The sequence below is a fragment of the Talpa occidentalis genome, unplaced genomic scaffold (genome assembly GCF_014898055.3).
Source record: "Talpa occidentalis isolate TD23 unplaced genomic scaffold, MPIMG_talOcc4v2.1 talOcc4.5, whole genome shotgun sequence".
In the NCBI taxonomy this organism is placed as follows: domain Eukaryota; kingdom Metazoa; phylum Chordata; class Mammalia; order Eulipotyphla; family Talpidae; genus Talpa; species Talpa occidentalis.
This window is the reverse complement of record NW_023604861.1, coordinates 40,629,699-40,647,526: the sequence shown is the minus strand read 5'-3', so window position 1 is coordinate 40,647,526 and position 17,828 is coordinate 40,629,699. Positions and strand designations below refer to the sequence as shown.

The 17,828-nt window shown below is 38.4% G+C and overlaps 1 protein-coding gene and 1 long non-coding RNA gene across 3 annotated transcripts in view; one reads left to right on the top strand and one right to left on the bottom strand.

Moving 5' to 3' along the window:
- The window catches only part of EPSTI1 (epithelial stromal interaction 1), a 71,657-nt gene that overhangs the window by 1,702 nt on the left and 52,127 nt on the right, over positions 1 to 17,828 (top strand). For both annotated transcript variants that reach the window (XM_037528629.2, XM_037528630.2), the window contains exons 2-3: positions 13,553 to 13,611; positions 14,913 to 14,996. In XM_037528629.2, coding sequence (XP_037384526.1) covers positions 13,553 to 13,611; positions 14,913 to 14,996 — 143 coding nt within the window. The remainder of the gene's footprint in view (positions 1 to 13,552; positions 13,612 to 14,912; positions 14,997 to 17,828) is intronic.
- On the bottom strand, positions 5,527 to 17,822 carry LOC129146940 (uncharacterized). Its single transcript, XR_008554336.1, has 3 exons — positions 17,791 to 17,822; positions 15,763 to 15,935; positions 5,527 to 5,653 (listed from the first exon to the last, which is right to left on the bottom strand). It is a non-coding gene; the product is annotated as an uncharacterized LOC129146940 (long non-coding RNA).

Below are 17,828 nucleotides of genomic sequence, written 5' to 3'. Positions count from 1 at the left end.
GGCAGACCTGGGTTCGAGTTCTGATTCTGCCATTGCTTGCTCTCTAAACTACAATAAGATGTTCAGTTACTTGGTGCTTGAGTTTCCTCATTACTGAAAAGAGGTACCAACCTCTCAAGGTCTTTTTGTTAGTGTGCGCGTGCACATGTGTGTATACATGTATGCATGAAGCATAACTTTTTGACTGGCCAAGAGCAAATATGCAGTAAATGTTGGATACTGATCACCTCGAATTCATTTCACAAATGTTTATTGGTAAGTACTATGCACTTAAGATAAAGTGTTTCTGTCTTGTGAAAACTCACCAATTTAAAACACCTACTCACGTGTAAATGTAAATAAATTGATTTTAATAAATTCTCCTTAAATGATTACTCTAACAAACTCTAAAACAAAGCTGAATTCTTGACTATGTTTAGATTTAAGTAATTACAGGTATTTATTAACTCATATTTTCTTTCCCAATAATTTTTATTTAGTTATTTGCTCTTGTCCCTAAATAACATCAACTATATATACAGATTTAAAGAGAAAAAAGCTCAAACAAACATCTAGTCCAAAGTAATCTTGTCTGGACCCTCTTTTCAATATTTGATTGTCATCATCTTACTTTCACTCACATCACATCTAAATAAACATTCGACTAAAGTATGGATTTTTCTGATGGTTTCAGCCCAGAACAGACTTTATCCAGTTCTGGTCAATAGGCTTTTGCCTGTGATAGCCACATAGGGTTCACTTCAAACACTTGTCTATAATCATAACTGGAAGTAGTCCTTTAACTAATGCTGCTTGAAGAAAATAAAAATACATTCTGAAAATGAACCCATAATGTGAAATTTTACTATACAGTTAACTTTACCATAATTCATACACAAAGTGGGTTTACCTTAACATATTTGCAGCCCACTTAGTACTGAAGACTATATAGACTTCCTGATGAGCAATGACAATAGCAAACACTAGGAAATGCCTTGTAGGAGAAAGTGCATTACATATATTAACTCTTTAAGGTCACAAAACAATCATATAATAGAGAAGATTTCTACTCTGACTTTAACTTAAAGTGTAAGAATGAATAACTGCTCAACAAAAGAGAAGCCCTTACAAAGCTTACAGTCTAATTGATGGGATAGACAGTTATCAAATAATTGCACAAATACATCTTTGTGTGCAATATAGAGGAAAGCCAGACCCTAAGCTAATCTTGGGAACAGGTAAAGCTTTCCTAAGAGGTGATATTTGAGCGTCAGTCACCAGGTAATTAAAAGTTGTATGGTTTTTTCTGACATCAAATATCATTCCAATACCAACCAACTGCAATTCAATTCAATTCAGTTCTGACACTACCCAGAGTGAGCACAGGCCCTACAAGTAAAGGGCTCAGCGCCATAAGTCTGCCCTGTTTCTGATCCCAACCACAAATGGGATCCCCTGACTACCTACTCTTCTGCCTGACTGACAGCAAATTTAGGCATTTCCATGACCTCCCCTCCCTGGATCATATCCCTCCTCCCAACCCCATGTTTGAGAATTCATCAGAATGGTTCATAGACCTCATGAAAACCATGATTTTATCTTTTATAGTACTATTCCTGTTGTACTATAAAAGATATCGCTCTGGAACAGCCAAAGGGAAGAGATGCATAAAAGCAAGTAAGGGGTTTGGGCATGGGGTGTTACACAGAGCTTCCACCCATTTCTGGTGGCCCACTTTCCCAGCACCTTCATGTGTTCACCAATATAGAAGTTTTTTGAACCTTTTTATTTGAGAATTTTTATTCAAGCTTCATTATAGAAGCATAGTTTATTGAGACCAATGGCTAATGATATAATTTCTAATGCTCTCCCCAGAGGTGAGAGGTGGAGGGGTCAGAATAGGGTTTGAGTGTAGGGTTGTGGGTCTGCAAGTTCTAATCCTCTAATCACATGTCCTCTAATCTCATGTTTAGTTTTTCTACAAACAGTTCTCACCCTATAGCTATCTAGGGGCCCCCCCAACACTAGAGAGATAATGAAAATTAGCATATGACATTGTTATCTCTTGGAATTCTACAATTTTAGGATCAATATGCCAATAACCAGGAACAAAGACTATTTATGTTGTATTATAGCATAGGAATTTAAGTAGCCCCTGTGGCAACCAGGAAGCTTGCTATTCACCTCTCCTTCAAAAGAATGTACTATGTGGCTCATAGTTAACTGACAGCCCCAGTCACCCTATGCTCTTAAAGTACACTTACTCTGCTCTTCCCAGAGAGTACCCTTTAATCCTTCCCAGGCATGCTCCCTATCTCCCAGTAGATCTCCCAATCCTGTCTACCAAAGCCTGGATTTTCTTTGCTGCTTTTCTTAAATGACAACTTGGTGGGCTTGCATTAGTGCAGTTCTGTCACTGTCACCATTTTTGTGCAAACTAAACAGCACACTGTCTTCCAGACTTCTGACCATAACCTGGAATAATTAGTCCTAGTACATGTGTGTGTGCATATGAAACTGTATGTAACTGAATAAAACTTCACAACAATCCTCACCCTTATTATATGGGATGTACTCTGACATTTTCTATTTTTATTCATTAAAAATAAATCCATTAAATTGATTTCATGACTCATTATCATGACCCATACCTGCAGCATGAAAAGCATAGTTCTATGCATGGCAGAAGAGGTTGTTGGAGTGAATGGAAAGAAAAGACATTTTGGTTTGATTAGATCAAATTTACCTTCCTGTATATGCAGTAGGATAGAAATTATTGTTCTGTTTAGAATGATTTTCAACTTTTCTACATGAGATTCCACTCGTCAGTATGGTATACATTTGCAACCTGCCAAGTCTTGGGGAGGAATCATTTTTGTTCAAATACAATATCATCAAAAATGAATGAGTATTTCTCAAAAAGTCTTTGACAGCTGAAACAGTGAAACAATAAATCAACAGGATGATGAAAGCTTGAAAACTCATAATACCTATAATAATCAGCAGAAGCATAGCAGAAATGAGGGGGAAAAAAGAAACTTAGTTCAATTACACAGTAAGGTTACTTACTTCAAAGTCAGTAGAGTGCTGTAAGGTTATACATATTGTTAAGGTTAATTGCATCTATTCCGAATGTATTTGAATTTGAAACAAAAGCTTAACAGGAAAAAAATCATCAAAAGGTGAAGACAGCTCTTGAAGGGTCTGTTCTCTATCAGAGAATCACTTGATGTTGGTTCCTTTGTTCTGTAAAGTTTGTAATACAGCCCCCTCTAAGAGGAACACTTAAAAGGCAATCCATTAAAATCCTATAGAAAAATTGAGTACATTTACCATCATTAAAACTGATGGACTAGTATTGCCCGGTGATTGCTTTGCTGTGGGACTAGTGAGAGCAGAATCCCATGCTATCTAATCTTGGCGGGGGTGGGGGGTAAAACTCGGAGCCCCTGCTTTAAGCTTTCTTTAAAAAAAAAATTCTTCATTTAAAAATATTTGACATTTTTTCACCTGATTATAAAATTAAAGTCATATTTGTTATGAAAACTCAAACATAAAAATAATATGGAAAAAACCCCTTGCAATTTCAAGCCTTAGAAATAAACATGTCAAGCAGGGTAGGTTCTGCTCTATGATTGTTTATGCCAAAAATAGAAGTCTTAAGAGTCACTTTTCCCCTTGATCTCTGTCTTGATCTATTCTGTCAATAGAAGGTGACAGAAGAAGCAGATAAGGTCTCCTTCAGTCTTTATTTCAATGTGTCACTGCTGGTATTACAACACCCCTGGAAGATGGTCCTTTGCTTGTGTTGTTGGATTTTAACTTGGTCCTTGTTTGTTACCTTCCTGTTGTTGAAAACCTAGTCAATTGGGATCTCCTTTCCTTTATAGTGGTGCTTGGGAGTCAGGGAATTAAATGTGAGACCAAGTACCTACATGTGCTTAAAGGTCCTGAAACCCAAGCTAGAAAACCTCCCAGTCCAGCTAATACCAGGCTTACAAAACCCTAATCAGCTGGTGCTCCTCTTCCCACCACCCTGCCCTGGTGATGAGTCCCATCAAATCCAGGCACCCACCAGTCTGAACTCAGCAATGTGGCTCCTGCCCTGTTGTGTGATCCACAAGAAATGACCCTTGCTTATTTATTGGTTCTTTCAAAGCTTGTGTGGGATTAGTTGGTGAAAGCCAGACAAAGACCCTTCAGAGTCAGCAACACTGTAGGCAGAAAATGTTTTTCACATTTCACTTGCACAAGCAAAGAACCTTTGTTCTTATAATGGATTCTTGGACAATATCTCCATGTAATGTTCTTTCCAAAAATGTTTAATATGAATATATAATCATGAGAATATCACTTCCTTAAATTCAAATTGTGAGGCATTCTATAAATGCTATAAGACAATTTACCTCGTGTATTAGCCAGGGTTCTGAAGAGAAACAGACCAGTGATTTACATAACACCAGCTAACACCACTTCTATTGTGAAGAATTGGTTCACAAGCTTGTGGAGGCTGAGAAAACCCCTGACCTGCTCTCTGCCTACTGGAGACCCAGAAAAGCTGGTGATGTATTTCATGAGGCCCGAAAACAAGGGAGCTGATGGTGCAGATTCCACTCAAACCTGAGGGCCTTAGTGCAGGCCCATAGAAGGCAGGAGAAAATGGTTCAGTTCACCATCTGGAAGAGAATGGCTCCAACCTTCCTCTGCCTCTTTGTACTATTCAGACCGTCAAAAAATTGAATAATGCTCACCCACTTCAGGAGGGAGGTTTCCTTTACTCAGCCCATTGATTCAAATGCTAGTATCTTCCAGAAATATGCAAACATACCCCAGAAATGTTTTACTGGGTAGCTGGGTATCTCATGGCCCCTAAAGTTGACACATAGCATGAACTGTCATTCCTGGGCTCTGCAAAATGTCAGTCATGAGAAGAAGAAACATGTTTGGGAATAGTTCTAGGCTATAGGAGTCTAAAAGTCTCTATGTGTGTAATGTATCACTGGATCCAGAGTGAGGGAAGGGGAGGGAGAATATTTAAAACATTGGAACAAGCTAAGCTATGGAAACAACCTTAATGCCCAAAAGTAGATGACTGGATCAAGAAGATGTGGTACATATACACAATGGAATATTACTCAGCAATCAAAAAAGATAAACTCATGCAATTTGCAGCAACATGGATGAAGCTGGAAGGGATCACGCTCAGCGAAATAAGCCAGAAAGAAAAAGAAAAATACCGGATTGTCTCACTCATAGTAGGAATTAGAAAACCTAAATAAGGGACCAGGAAAAAGACTAATTATAATAAAGTAAAAATCAAAGTCAACAAGCAACTATGAACCAGAGACACACTGAGCGGGGGAGGGGAGTAAGGATTAGGGTGAAAATAAGGGGGGTGGGAATTGTATGGGGACTATAACCAAGATGAAAATGCATACATTGTGCAAAAAATAAAAATAATGTAAAAATATATATAAAATTTTAAAAAATGAAAAAAATTGGAACAATTTGGAAGTTGGAATATGGCTATTAGCCAATGGTGTTTTTAATATTTGTTTCCTTGAGTGTAATATTAATAGTTATGTTTAGGGAGGAGAATGCCTTTGCTCCTTGGAGATCCCTGCTGAAGTATTTTGCAGTGATGTGTTCTGACTTTGCAGCTTGTTTTCATTTGCTTCAGAAAAAACAATAAAGGGGAAGAGAGAAAAAAAGTGAATGTGGCAAAACATTAACTGTTGGTAAATAGGTAAATAGTATATGGGTTTTCATTTTACTAAGATTTTCATTTTGCTTTGTAGGCTTAAAATTTAGCATATAAGTTTGGGGAAACCATCCATAATTTTAGATAGTATTCTAAAGTTAATTTTGAGTCTATTCTTTTGGAATCTGGAGAAGTTAATAGGAAGTTTGTTGCAAAGCTTATACTTAAGATTTCTTCAGCCTACCCTAGGTATATTAGATTTCAATAAATAATTTAAGGGAAAAATCTAGATGCAGAACCCTATTATCTTTTGTAGGGGAAAACTAGCTGATACCTTTTAATGAGATGCTGTTTATCAATATACTTTGTTTCTGCAGTGGTTCTTTTTACTCCTGGGACACAGAATGAACAGAGAATCAGTAATATGGGATATAGATGTTAGAAGAAGAGCCAGAACCAGAAATGTAAACAGAAAGTCAGAAAAACTAGTACATTTGTTGTAGAAGAAGAGTCAGCAAAGGGATTCAGTCACAGCATAAAAAAAGCTTGGTTTTATTCAATGTAATAAAATAGGACATCTATTACACAAAACATGTGTAAATATAATTACATATAATAAAAATAGATATCCCAGAATAAATGTCTTAAGCATAGAAGGCTATAAAATAAAGTCTGAAGGTAGGTAGTCCAGGACTGATCAAATACAAATAACAGGCATCTGTAATAAAGCATTTATTTCCTAGCAACTGTAATTCCTAGTAATTGTTCTAAGTACTTTATATCTATACTCTGAAAGGTAGACCATTGTTATGCCCATTTTATAGGTAGAAAAATAGAAAAACTAAGTAATATGCATAGAATAGTTAGCAAGTAACAGAATTAGGGTTTAAGGCCTATCAATTTTGGCAATGGATTACCATTAGTGTGGTGGTTTTATAGTCACAGAGAGCAGATTATGTCTGCCTTTCCACTTTGCTATTTCTTTCTTTTTTTTTTTTTCCACCTTGCTATTTCTGATGCATGTCTTCATCTTCAGGTTACCTTATTGAGCATAGGTACCAGAGTACCAGCTGCCTTGTCAGCCTTCCAGGAAGGGGGGTGACAGCAAAAAAGCTCTTCCTACTAAACTTTATTTGAAGGAGCTTTTCTAGAAATTCTTCTCAATGGCTCTAACTTGATAATTCAATTTTTTCAAACTTAATCACATGGTTATACCTAGCCATAAAGAAAATTGGGGACTATAGTATTTTATTTGGCCATATCATCAATCTGAATAATATAGGAGTACTATTAATATGGAGGTGAAAATGAATGGTTAGGTAGAAACAGCATCTTTCCTAGTTTAAGAATTAAGGTCATGGGCCTTGCTGGTGGCGCAGGCGGTTGAGTGCAGTGCTGTGAAGTAGTCCGTAGCCTCTGCAGCGCAGGTTTGATCCCAGCCGGCCAGCGAGAATCCCACATGTCGTGGCAGACCTCTCCTTTCTTGCCCGCTGCTCCCCTCAGCAGTATACTTCATCAGTCTGCCTGTTCTGTTCCCCGCTCTGTCTCTGGGGAAACCTCTCCCCATCCTGCGCATTTATTGTAGAAATAAATAAATCTTAAAAAAAAAAAAGAATTAGGGTCAGTCAAGGATAAGCACAAGAAGGAATCATGTGGTCAAATTGTCTCTGGGATTTTAGAAATGCAAATGGGCTATGTAAGGAAGAAAAATTTAAATGTAGTCCACATTCCTATTCAGCATACTGACTTTACAGGGTTGAGTTTTCTTCTGGATAATCTCTGTGAAGCTTTATGTTTTATATGTAGTTTAGGATTGTTTGTAACAGTGAACAATTCAAACAATTTAAATGGTTAAATGAGCAGTTACATTATGAGGCATCCATGTTGAAATTTTATGTAGTCATTTAATATTAATTTTGTTATATGCATAATTGGGAAAACTACTTATGAGTGAAAGTGTTTTAAAATTGGACTTATGATATGATTGCAGCAGTGCAATAGTATGCATAGGGTAGAAATTAGACTGAAATGTACCCAAATAAAATTGTAATTAGTGATCTCTAAGGGGTGGGATTATAAGTGATTTTTAACTGATCTAAAAATGATTTTCTGTATTTTTTTCTATGAGCATATGTTACTTTCAAAATGAGAAATAAAATTTCTTTCAGTGTTCTTCGTGGAGAACTGGTTATAAATCCCTTATGTTTTATATTTCTGTTTTTCCCCTTAAGTTTTAGAAAACCTTTGGGAACAATGTTTAAGATGTAGACTTAATCAAAAATTTGTCTGTTAATAATAGTAATGATTATAGCATGACTAGCCCATTTGATAATCTATTCAGATGCCAATTTCTTTATTACTCAGCCGTTCTTTAAAGATTACTAATCCTAAATATTGTCATGTTGGTAAAGACAGACTTCCTTGGGCTCCCTCACCAGGTATACTACCAGGTATACTACCTATTAACCTGGAACATTCCTCAGATTGTTATGTAGCTGGGAACCTTGAGAGATGAAGTACACTCTCTTTAGGGCAAAGATGTGGCTTGGTATGACCTGCTGTGAAAATTGAGGATCCCCCAACTCAGTGTTCTTCAGCTGGATGCAGACACAGCATGTACAGCCTCCACATACCGCCCCCCCCCAAAACACTGGAGCCCAGAGAAAACAAATGTAAACATGCTGGTGCTCATGCTGGTGCTGTGTCATGAAAAATAAATTCCTTTGTCTCTGATCCAGTAGTCTCATGTCTTCTGCCAGCATCCAAAATACTGTAACGGGCTGAAAGGTGAATTAGCTTACAGGTAGGGTCAAATCAAATTCCAGAATGGACATCTATATATTCTGATATTTTAAATTCCTTGCAGTTATTTTTATTGAGGAAGCAGTTGGTCTTCATCTCTGCTCGTTAATTGTTCATTTCTTAAATACAGTCTGTATAATAATGTGCTTTATATATATTCTTTGTATCTTTAGAATGAATCCTTATTACATTCTCTTTTCATAGTTGTTATCATATATAATATGTGTATGTTCTTTTAGTGAAGAAATATGAATTTTTCAGGTCTACTCTATGTTTGTTCAGGTTGGTAATTGCACAAAGTTGTCCGGCTAATGTATTTATAAAGCTGAAATACATGTGTCCTTTCCACCTGAAAGATACTTGTTCTTTAATTTGCATAAATTTCCCATATTTCACTAAGTCATGGGGTCTGCATGGGAATCCTGGGATGGATGGATATGTGTGTGTGTGTGCGTGTGTGTGTGTGTGTGTGTGTGTACCTCTTTCTACTTTCCATAAAGGCATTCTGTGAACAAAGACACTAATGACCTGATGATCTCTTGTTCATATTTCTTCTCTGCATATGTGTTCAGTCCTCTAACAAAAACTGTGAATTGTAGAACTAACCAGCTTCACATCAGACTCATGGGTATGCAGACAGTGTCTTGGGCTCTGCAGTTCTGAGGTCAAAGAGCATTCACAAACGCTTCCACATTGAAGATGTGGAGTGCTGGATGGGGGCTGATGTAATAGACTTAAGGGTCAAGGATGATTAGTCAATTTGATCTTGTTTTTTCTTTTGCACGGGGATCTTTTATAGGCTTTTGGAAACCTGAATGTTTCAGAAATTTTCACTAATATTGGCCAAAACCAGTAAGTTTCATATTCCTGCACTGAATATATATAGCAGAATCCAATATGGAAAGTCATAGCTAGAAAATAAATCTCTATCCTGTGCCTTTGATTACCTTCCTTTTTTTTTTTTTCAGTTTCACCAAGGATAAGGTTTTATTGACTATGAAAACCTCAAACGAATTTTTTGGTTGAATGGTAAACTTTACATGTCTGCTATTCTGCTTGAAATGATCTATTTGTAACTTTATCTTCTACATATTTCTGAATTTTGTCCCTGACTACCTTTTTTCCCTAGTAAAACCAATGTTGTTCCTAATTAGAAATTTAAATTACATCTTCTGCAGTTTGTACACACCAGGGCATATATTTATATAATACTCCTAGCCAGCCAAGATATTTTTCACAACTTCAACATAACATTTTTTCATTAAGTTTTTATTGATGAAGCGTTATAAAAATTGTGCAAGAATGTACACAAGAGAAGCAGTTGTGTAACTCAGAAGAGACCTCATAGGAAAACATTTCTTAAATGAATTTTTCTTACATATTATTTTTATGGTGCAGAAAACCATGTTTTTTTCTTTTTGACCCATGCTATTCTTTCATGTTTCTGTATAGCTCATTGAGATGAGCTGTTGGAAAGTGAAAATAATCTTACAAACTGAGATATTTCATTAAATTTCAATGAGGTAATTAAGGAAGCTCATTTTCCAAGATACACATTTATTTCAGTAGCTTGAATGTTGCTTAATCAGGAAATGATCAGAATACCAAGTATAGGTAGATTGGGCTGGTTGGGATCAGAGGCTTTGAGAGACAAACTGTTGAAAGGGATGGCGTGGAGGTTAAAACAGCAGAAGTCCTTGCTGTGGGTGGAAGCTAATTGGCTGAAAACATGAATAAGTTATACTTGTTATTCATGTCAAGGAGAAGCCGAGAGAGGAGGAACGGATACATCTATCTACCAAGACATTACACTCTGTCACATGTTATTAAATAATAACTAAAGCAGGTCCTTAGACTTATATCACTTTTCCTATAGCAAGTTAGAGGAATGTTGCTCAATTACTTGGCAATGCTTTCTTCTGAATATTATGATTCAGAGTTGGCATTTTTTAGCCAATAAAATATTGTTGAAAAGGTTGCTAAGGAATCCCTAACATAAAACATTTATTACTGGTCACACTGTCCTTGAGCCTGGGGTTATGTTTAAATGCTTTCAATTAAAAGCCTCTGATTTCAAGCCTGGATAATTCTTTCCTTCTTTTTCTGACTCTGTGCTATGTCTAGTACTCATAGGGTTACTCACATTCATGAGAGATTGATCACTGTTGTGTTCCTGAAACCAAAGATTCTAGCATGATGTTGTCAGACTTAAAGTTAGATTAGATATTGTAGAATAAAATCTTTGACAAATAGATTGATTTTTTTTCTTTCCATACCTTTCTACCATTTTCGTAAGAGAGACCTGTGGAACCTGGAAAATTCTCTGTGAAGCTACTTTTAGCAAAAGCCTGGCAATAAATCACTTTTTGCCATTTCAGATCCTGTCCTTTAAGCCTTAACTTGCTATTCATCTTCTCTGAAGTTTTCTACCCCTCTAGAGTTCCTATAATGCTCTTCTCACTTCTTACATCATTCCACTTTGCCACTTTTTTGAATATCCTTGCAGTGTGCTCCACTGGTGTCATGAATTGTTCCTAAGTATAAGTGATGTTAAAGTAGTTGGTATCTGTATCTGTTCTTAAAAATATCCTCTCAATCCTCATAATCCCCTAGTGCAACAAGTCCATTGTAGGTGTTCAGTTAAGCAAATTACTTTGGAAGTCAATCAAAAAGCTGATGTTAAATAAAATATATAACTGTCTTTAATTATTTTTAACATAGTTTATTTGTAGTTGAATTGGAATACCCCTCTCAGGTATTTCCACAATAGTGTATACCCATCACCCATTCACTCATGTTCCACCACCAGACAGCATTGTGTGCTTTCTTCCCTCTTTGTTCTTATCCCTCCACACTCCCTTCTATTCTTTGTATTTCAGTTCTGTAGTCAGCTTTCAAGGGTTAGTTTTTCAGCTTGAAAGACAGTCATATTTTATGCTTTCTATATTTAGCTGAAAAAGTCAGATACAGATACCCAGCTTGTCTAAGTCAAAAGTGATGGGTTTGAGTCTCAGTACTGTTGTTTCATCAATCTTGTGATCTTCGGCATATGATTTTACCTCTGTATTTGTATCAATGATTTATTAATCCTTAAATTCCCTCTTAGTCCCAAATTCCCCTTATCAAAAACATCAACATGACCTGGGAACTCATTACAACTGCATGTTACTAGACCCCACCTGAGGCCAACTGAATCAGCTCTGCACACTAACAAATTCTCCAGGTGATTCTGATGCAGCTAAAGTTTGAGAACTAGTGGGTCTGGAGTATAGTCAGATCCTACAGAAGCTGTATCACATTGTCACTGGACATTGAGGATTGTGTAGTTGTTTCTTGATTGGTATTGAAATCCTGTATCTTGTGTTTCACCTTTAAGATTCAACAGAATGGTTCACTATTGCATTATGTTCAAGTTTACAGATACCCAAAAAATTACACTTCTCAAGTTCCTATAAAGTGCTGGCAATTGAAGAATGAAAAATCTTTCTTAAGGTGAACCAAGAATATGCAATGGACTAGGGATTAATTTCCAGCTGCACTCTCCTAATTTTGTATTCATAACGTTGCATGCATGCTATGCTACACATGCAGTGTCTGCTGATATACATTAGATAATTGGGCATCCAGCAGTCCCATTTGCATGCAAAGGTGGTTGCATTTCTCCCATTTATAAGTCTAAAATTAAAGCCCAGTTTGAAGCTGGCTGAAGGTTTGCTGCTAAGAAAATGAGATAAGGAAGAAATGACTTCTGTTAATCTGCTCTTGTGGCCTCTGCCATTCAATCTTTGTTAATTTGTCCTTTGAAATTATACATTGTGTGTTGTAAAGAGAGCTTTCTAAGAGTCTGGGATTTTTAAAAACCTACGTTTATAAGCTGATTGTGTTTATCCATAGTATTGCCCCTAAAACTGTATCCACATGTATGCTGCAGTCTGTTGTTGTGCTATAATTTTGCTTTATGACACATTCATACTTTTTTGGGACCATGTACATCATCTCAAAGAAGAGTTACCCCTGGGACAGACTCATAGATGGTGTCTGTGGCATCATTGCATGTCAATCCAGTCTGCATTCATCAAGTAGCTACTTATGTCCGGTACTGTGCAGGGCTGGATGTATACAGATCAATTAAGGGCAATTTATGCCCTCAAAAAACTCACCATATCTTAGTAGCTCTCTGGTATCTCAGTGTTGGATACATTTTTTAAAGATTTATTTATTTATGCATCCAAGAACTGGGGTATAGGCCAGAGGTGTGGAGGGTGAGAGGATTCACCAGAGACAGAGTGGGGAACAGAACAGGCAGAATGACTGAAATACACTGCTGAAGGGAGCAGTGGGTGAGTCAGGAGAGGTCTGCTGCGCCATGTGGGTTGCTCTCTGGAGGGCTGGGGATTGAACTCGTGCTGCAGTGGCTGTGGACAGTTTCATAGGTTGCGTCTTAGCCCCTTGTGCCACCTGGGAGGCTCAGTGTTGAATATTTTTCCTTAAATGAAGTTTTCTCTGATTCCCCCCATTTGAAGTGATCCTATGCTTCTTTGAGCTCCTGGATATGCCTAACTTTTGTCCCAGGAAAACAGAGTCCAGTGGACCTAGGGCCAGAAGAGCCAAAGTCCAAAGCACGAAACTCCCATTTGGCTTTTAGATAGGTCATCGGGAGATGTCTGCCTTGCAAGGAGCATACAACCCCAGTTGGGGGAAGTTTGTGGGGGGATGCTTGAGTGTTTCCTATACTCCCAGAGTGGGTCACAGGGAAGAGAATGTCTATCCAGAGGCATCTCAGAGGAACTTGCCCATGAGTGCCACCTACAGGAACATTGGATTCCTATAAATTCAGTCTCCAGGAGCCAACTGTGAAGTTGTCACATGTCACTCTCCATCAATTGCTTGTATTTGTTTTACTTTGACAAGTAGACTGTAAGCTCCTGAACAACAGACCAGGGTCTTGGAAGATGGTCCTCTTCCAAAATACCTGTCTAAATACAGCATATCAGCAGGAAAAATATGTGGTGATTTATATGCATTAGTAGTTTCTCATGATAATAAGCAGATCTTTTCTTCTCATTCTAGCCCAGGAGCATACACCTTGATAATACCAAATGAAAATCGAAGAAAACAGATACAAAGAAGTATGTACATCTGTTCATTTAACATTTAGATTGCCTCTCATTTTCTTATAGAGTACAATTGATTTGCTTTGATCTGACGTATTTTTATTTTCTGACTCATATAGACTCTCCAGATCTCATCAAGATTTTTTTTTATTTTATCTTTAGCAATGCTAATTATACTTTAAAAAATTTCCCTATCGTAAATGCTTCTAAATTTGTTTCTCTGTGTTAATAGCAGAACTCATAGCATGATTGTAGAGTACAGATTTCTGTTGGCTTTAAACAACTTCACACCTATTGCCAAAAGACCCAATTTCACACCTATTGCCAAAAGTTCCTGTAAAGTTGGGCTGGCTACAGATAGTTTTATAGGCCTATGACTACTTTTGAAATAAGCATATTATATGTGAAATGGACCACGAACAAATTTGTCTGTTGACAGATCTTGGCACAACTGGAAGGCAACTCTCTAAAGGGTCTCCACCAGGCAGGTAGCTCCCTGGTAGTATAAGCAGGTCAGTGCAGAACTTATGATCAGTTATGGAGACTGACAATGGGCATTGCTTGCAACAGGTTCTGACATCTCACAAGATTTTGACTTAAATACCTAACAGAAATGTAAGACTTAGCATGCTCTGTGTTCTTGAAAACTTCCAAAATACCTGAATATTTTATAAAGTATTTTTCTCTAATAACTAAAAAACATCATAAGTGGACATTTGGAACCGTCAGGTCTCATGGCAAGGATGAGGATCAGAACCTGAACAGAATTAGTGTCTCTCTGGCGCCCCCTGTTGTCACTCACATGTACATGTAGGGACTGAGCACTGTTCTTTAAGGCTCACTCTGCCTAGTGGTTCCATTCCAGGAACAAGAGCGGAGGCTGCCCTCCCCCAACCCTGCAATGCAGAGCCCTCACCCCTTGTAGTTATAATTATCTTGGGGAACATTTAAAATAAAATGAGTATGGCCCTCAGAATTTTCTGGGTATATGTGTTTGTCTGTGTGTGAAAAGTTCTTATTGACATAAAAGTACAGTAGTTTAGCACATGTTCTCTATAGGAAACGCTCATTGAACATGAATTTGTGTAGGATTTTAAGAATGCCAGAAAAGGAGAAAAAGCTAACTTAGTAGCTCAGGCTGTTCTTCAGATTTGCACCTTTTGTTCAAGATCCTTAGAGAGGTGCATGGGACCCTGAGGGGTTAGGACTAAATGGTGTAGTTAACTGTCCTCTGATGGTTGTTTGTTATGGTTTCAAGGGACCGGTTTGTTTTTCACACTAATAATGAACGATTTGGTATTTCTCACCTGGCTTAGTTGCTGAGAAAGAGCTGGAGGACCTGGAGAAGTGGAAGGAACAACACAGAGCGAAGACAATTTCTCTGGCTCCAAGTCAGCTAGGTAAGCCTGACCTGTTGTCTGAAAGGGTGCGCACAGGGCCACCCAAGGATCCTCTTAGCATCTTGCCTACACGTCTTTGAAGTCTTTGAATGGATGGTATAGGTTGTTGGGTGCTGTTGCTTGAAATGGAATGAATTTTTTTTTAAGATTTATTTATTTATACATAAAAGAGCTGGGGTACAGGCCAGAGGCGTGGGGGGGGTGGTGGTGAGAGGATTCACCAGAGACAGAGTGGGAAACAGAACGGACTGACCAAAGAACACTACTGAGGGGAACAGCGGGCGAGCCAGGAAAGGTCTGCTGCCCATGTGGGTTGCTTCCTGGCTGGCCAGGAATTGAACCCATGCTGCAGAGGCTGCTGACAGCCTCATAGGTTGCGTCTCAACCCTTGCACCACCAGAGAGGCCCCTGGAATGAATTTAAAGTTGAAACTCATTGAATCTGCAGCTATATTGTTTGATTTTTTGCAAGAAGCAGACGTGTGATGCCACGGTGATCTGGCACACAAGCGATGGCTTAATTGCTAGATAATTCAGAACCTCTTGGATGAAAATCAGCTCTGAAGAAACTTACCTGGTGGCTGCATACACCTTGTCATAGCCAGGGGGGCGGGGAGAGTGGGGGGTTGGGGGGTGGACAAAAGCAATCACAGCACATTGATCATGGCAGTTAAATGATAATGTGAAAAATGTAACGGAGAGTCAATCCCAAAGCCCAGATGAGAGTGAACTAGGGACTCAGTGTTAGGAATAAAAAGAAACGTTACCTGTGTATTCAGTCTACAGGTAGAGACCTCTGCGCGTCTGCTGCCTGTGTGGTGAATCATTTGGGCAGCCTTTGCCTGGTGCTTGGATCATTCAGTGGGGATGCCACCTAATTGGTATCATTCATGTCCTTTCTTCCCTTTTCTGTTCCATCAGCAGCTGAGAAATTAAAGGACTGGATACATAGTTTCCACAGATTTAGTTACTACAAAATCAGGAGTCACTGTCCCACAGTTTTAGAGAAACACTTCTTTCCAGGTGAAAATAAACTAACTTGAAAATCATGTAATGAAAAAAATTAACATTATCAACCACATCCCTCTTTTTTCTTATGAAAGGTGTCAATCTCATCTTTATGCTGAAAAAATCAGATTTGAGGGGTATGACCAGGAAACAGCTCTGTCCTTCCAAATTGACCCCTCAAACCAGTTATTTTAGACTAGTTTTCCTAATATTCTTTGTCTGAAATTAGATTTTGTTTTTTCTCAAATATAGTTATACAGCTAATTCTAGGCATAAACCATTTCCATAGTTAATATTCATTCTTAGGTACTAGTCAACCTTTGGTTACTAATAGAGATAAAAGTTTCTTCCCTGCTTTGACCAGGACTGTTTTGGGTTAAAAAAAAAAAACAAACACAAAGAATTGAGACTCTAACCCCTCCCAGGTCAAAGGGAGAAGGGAAACAGAGAGTTAGGGCTTCCTAATGCACTGATTATAGATTCTTCAAGTTTTGGTGTGTGCTTCCTGCACATTCCACCCTGGGGATCTGTGTGTTCTGCAGGTCCCACCTTGCTTGCCATCCATCTCTCTCCTGGATTTTCCTGATGGAGATGATACACTTTCCTCCTGGCAGCACAAGGCTTTCCAGTTGGGTCTCGTGGGCTGTCTTTGCAGGGCTCCATTGTTCCTCTGGGTGGCTTCATGGGCAAATCCCTTAGATTGTCATTCTCTCTCATGACAACCCAGAATGGGAGTACAGAAGCCAGGCTACTTAGCACTCAACCACCTTCTTGGTGAAATGTCTGAGTTGCCATCTGAAGGCAGCCTTGGGCCTTTGGACTTTGCCTTTCCTGGCGATGGCGTCACTAGGGTCCTTAGTGTTAGAGATACAGGCTGAGCTATCCAAGAATTTATATTAAACCTTTCTTGCTCATCTTGACAAAAACATTCCTTCTTCCCCAAACATGACCATAGAAATGGAATTCACAAAGACATATTTCCTCAGGATCCCATCTCCGTTTAACCTAGTCAGCCACTTTTGTAGGGCAAAGAAGTTCCTACTTAAAGTTCCCCAAACTAGTTTTCAGTTACCCCATTGCAGAACCTACTTAGGAGTCCCATTTCTTTACTTTGGCATTCGGAGCAGTTGGCACCTACTGTCTTGGAAGGTTAGCTAAAAGTGAGCAGAAATCTCATTGTAGCTTTCTGTAATAGGATGATCCTTGATATGTGTGTAGGAAGAGGCTCAACATTTGAAAAGAAAAATGTTGAATGTATTAAACTTTTTTTTAAAGATTTATTTATTTGTGCATACAAGAGCTGGGGTACAGGCCAGATGTGCAGGGGGTGAGAGGATTCACCAGAGACAGAGTGGGGAACAGAACAGGCAGACTGATGAAATACACTGCTGAGGGGAGCAGTGTGCAAGACAGAAGAGGTCTGCTGTGCCATGTGGGTTGCTCCCTGGCCGGCCAGGGATCGAACTCATGCTGCAGGGATCGAACTCAGAGGCTGCAGATTACTTCATAGTGCTGTGCTTAACCTCTTGTGCCACTAGGGAGGCCCAGAACCTATTAAACTTTGAGATGAGGTTTGAACAAAACCTGCAGATACTTGGGTATCTTTCTCCATTTTTGTCTTTCTCAACTCTTCCCTGAGCTTTCTATCCCTTAAAATATCAGAATTGTTCTAGGAGATACTGATAGTAACTGTAGTATTAGATAAAAGCTTCAAGAGTCTTTACTATCCCACCCCCCAACTCCATCACCTGCAACAAAGTTAACCAAGCCAAACAGGCATTATTTACCTTTTGAGATTCAGAAGAAAAGTCTCTGTGGGGTCTTT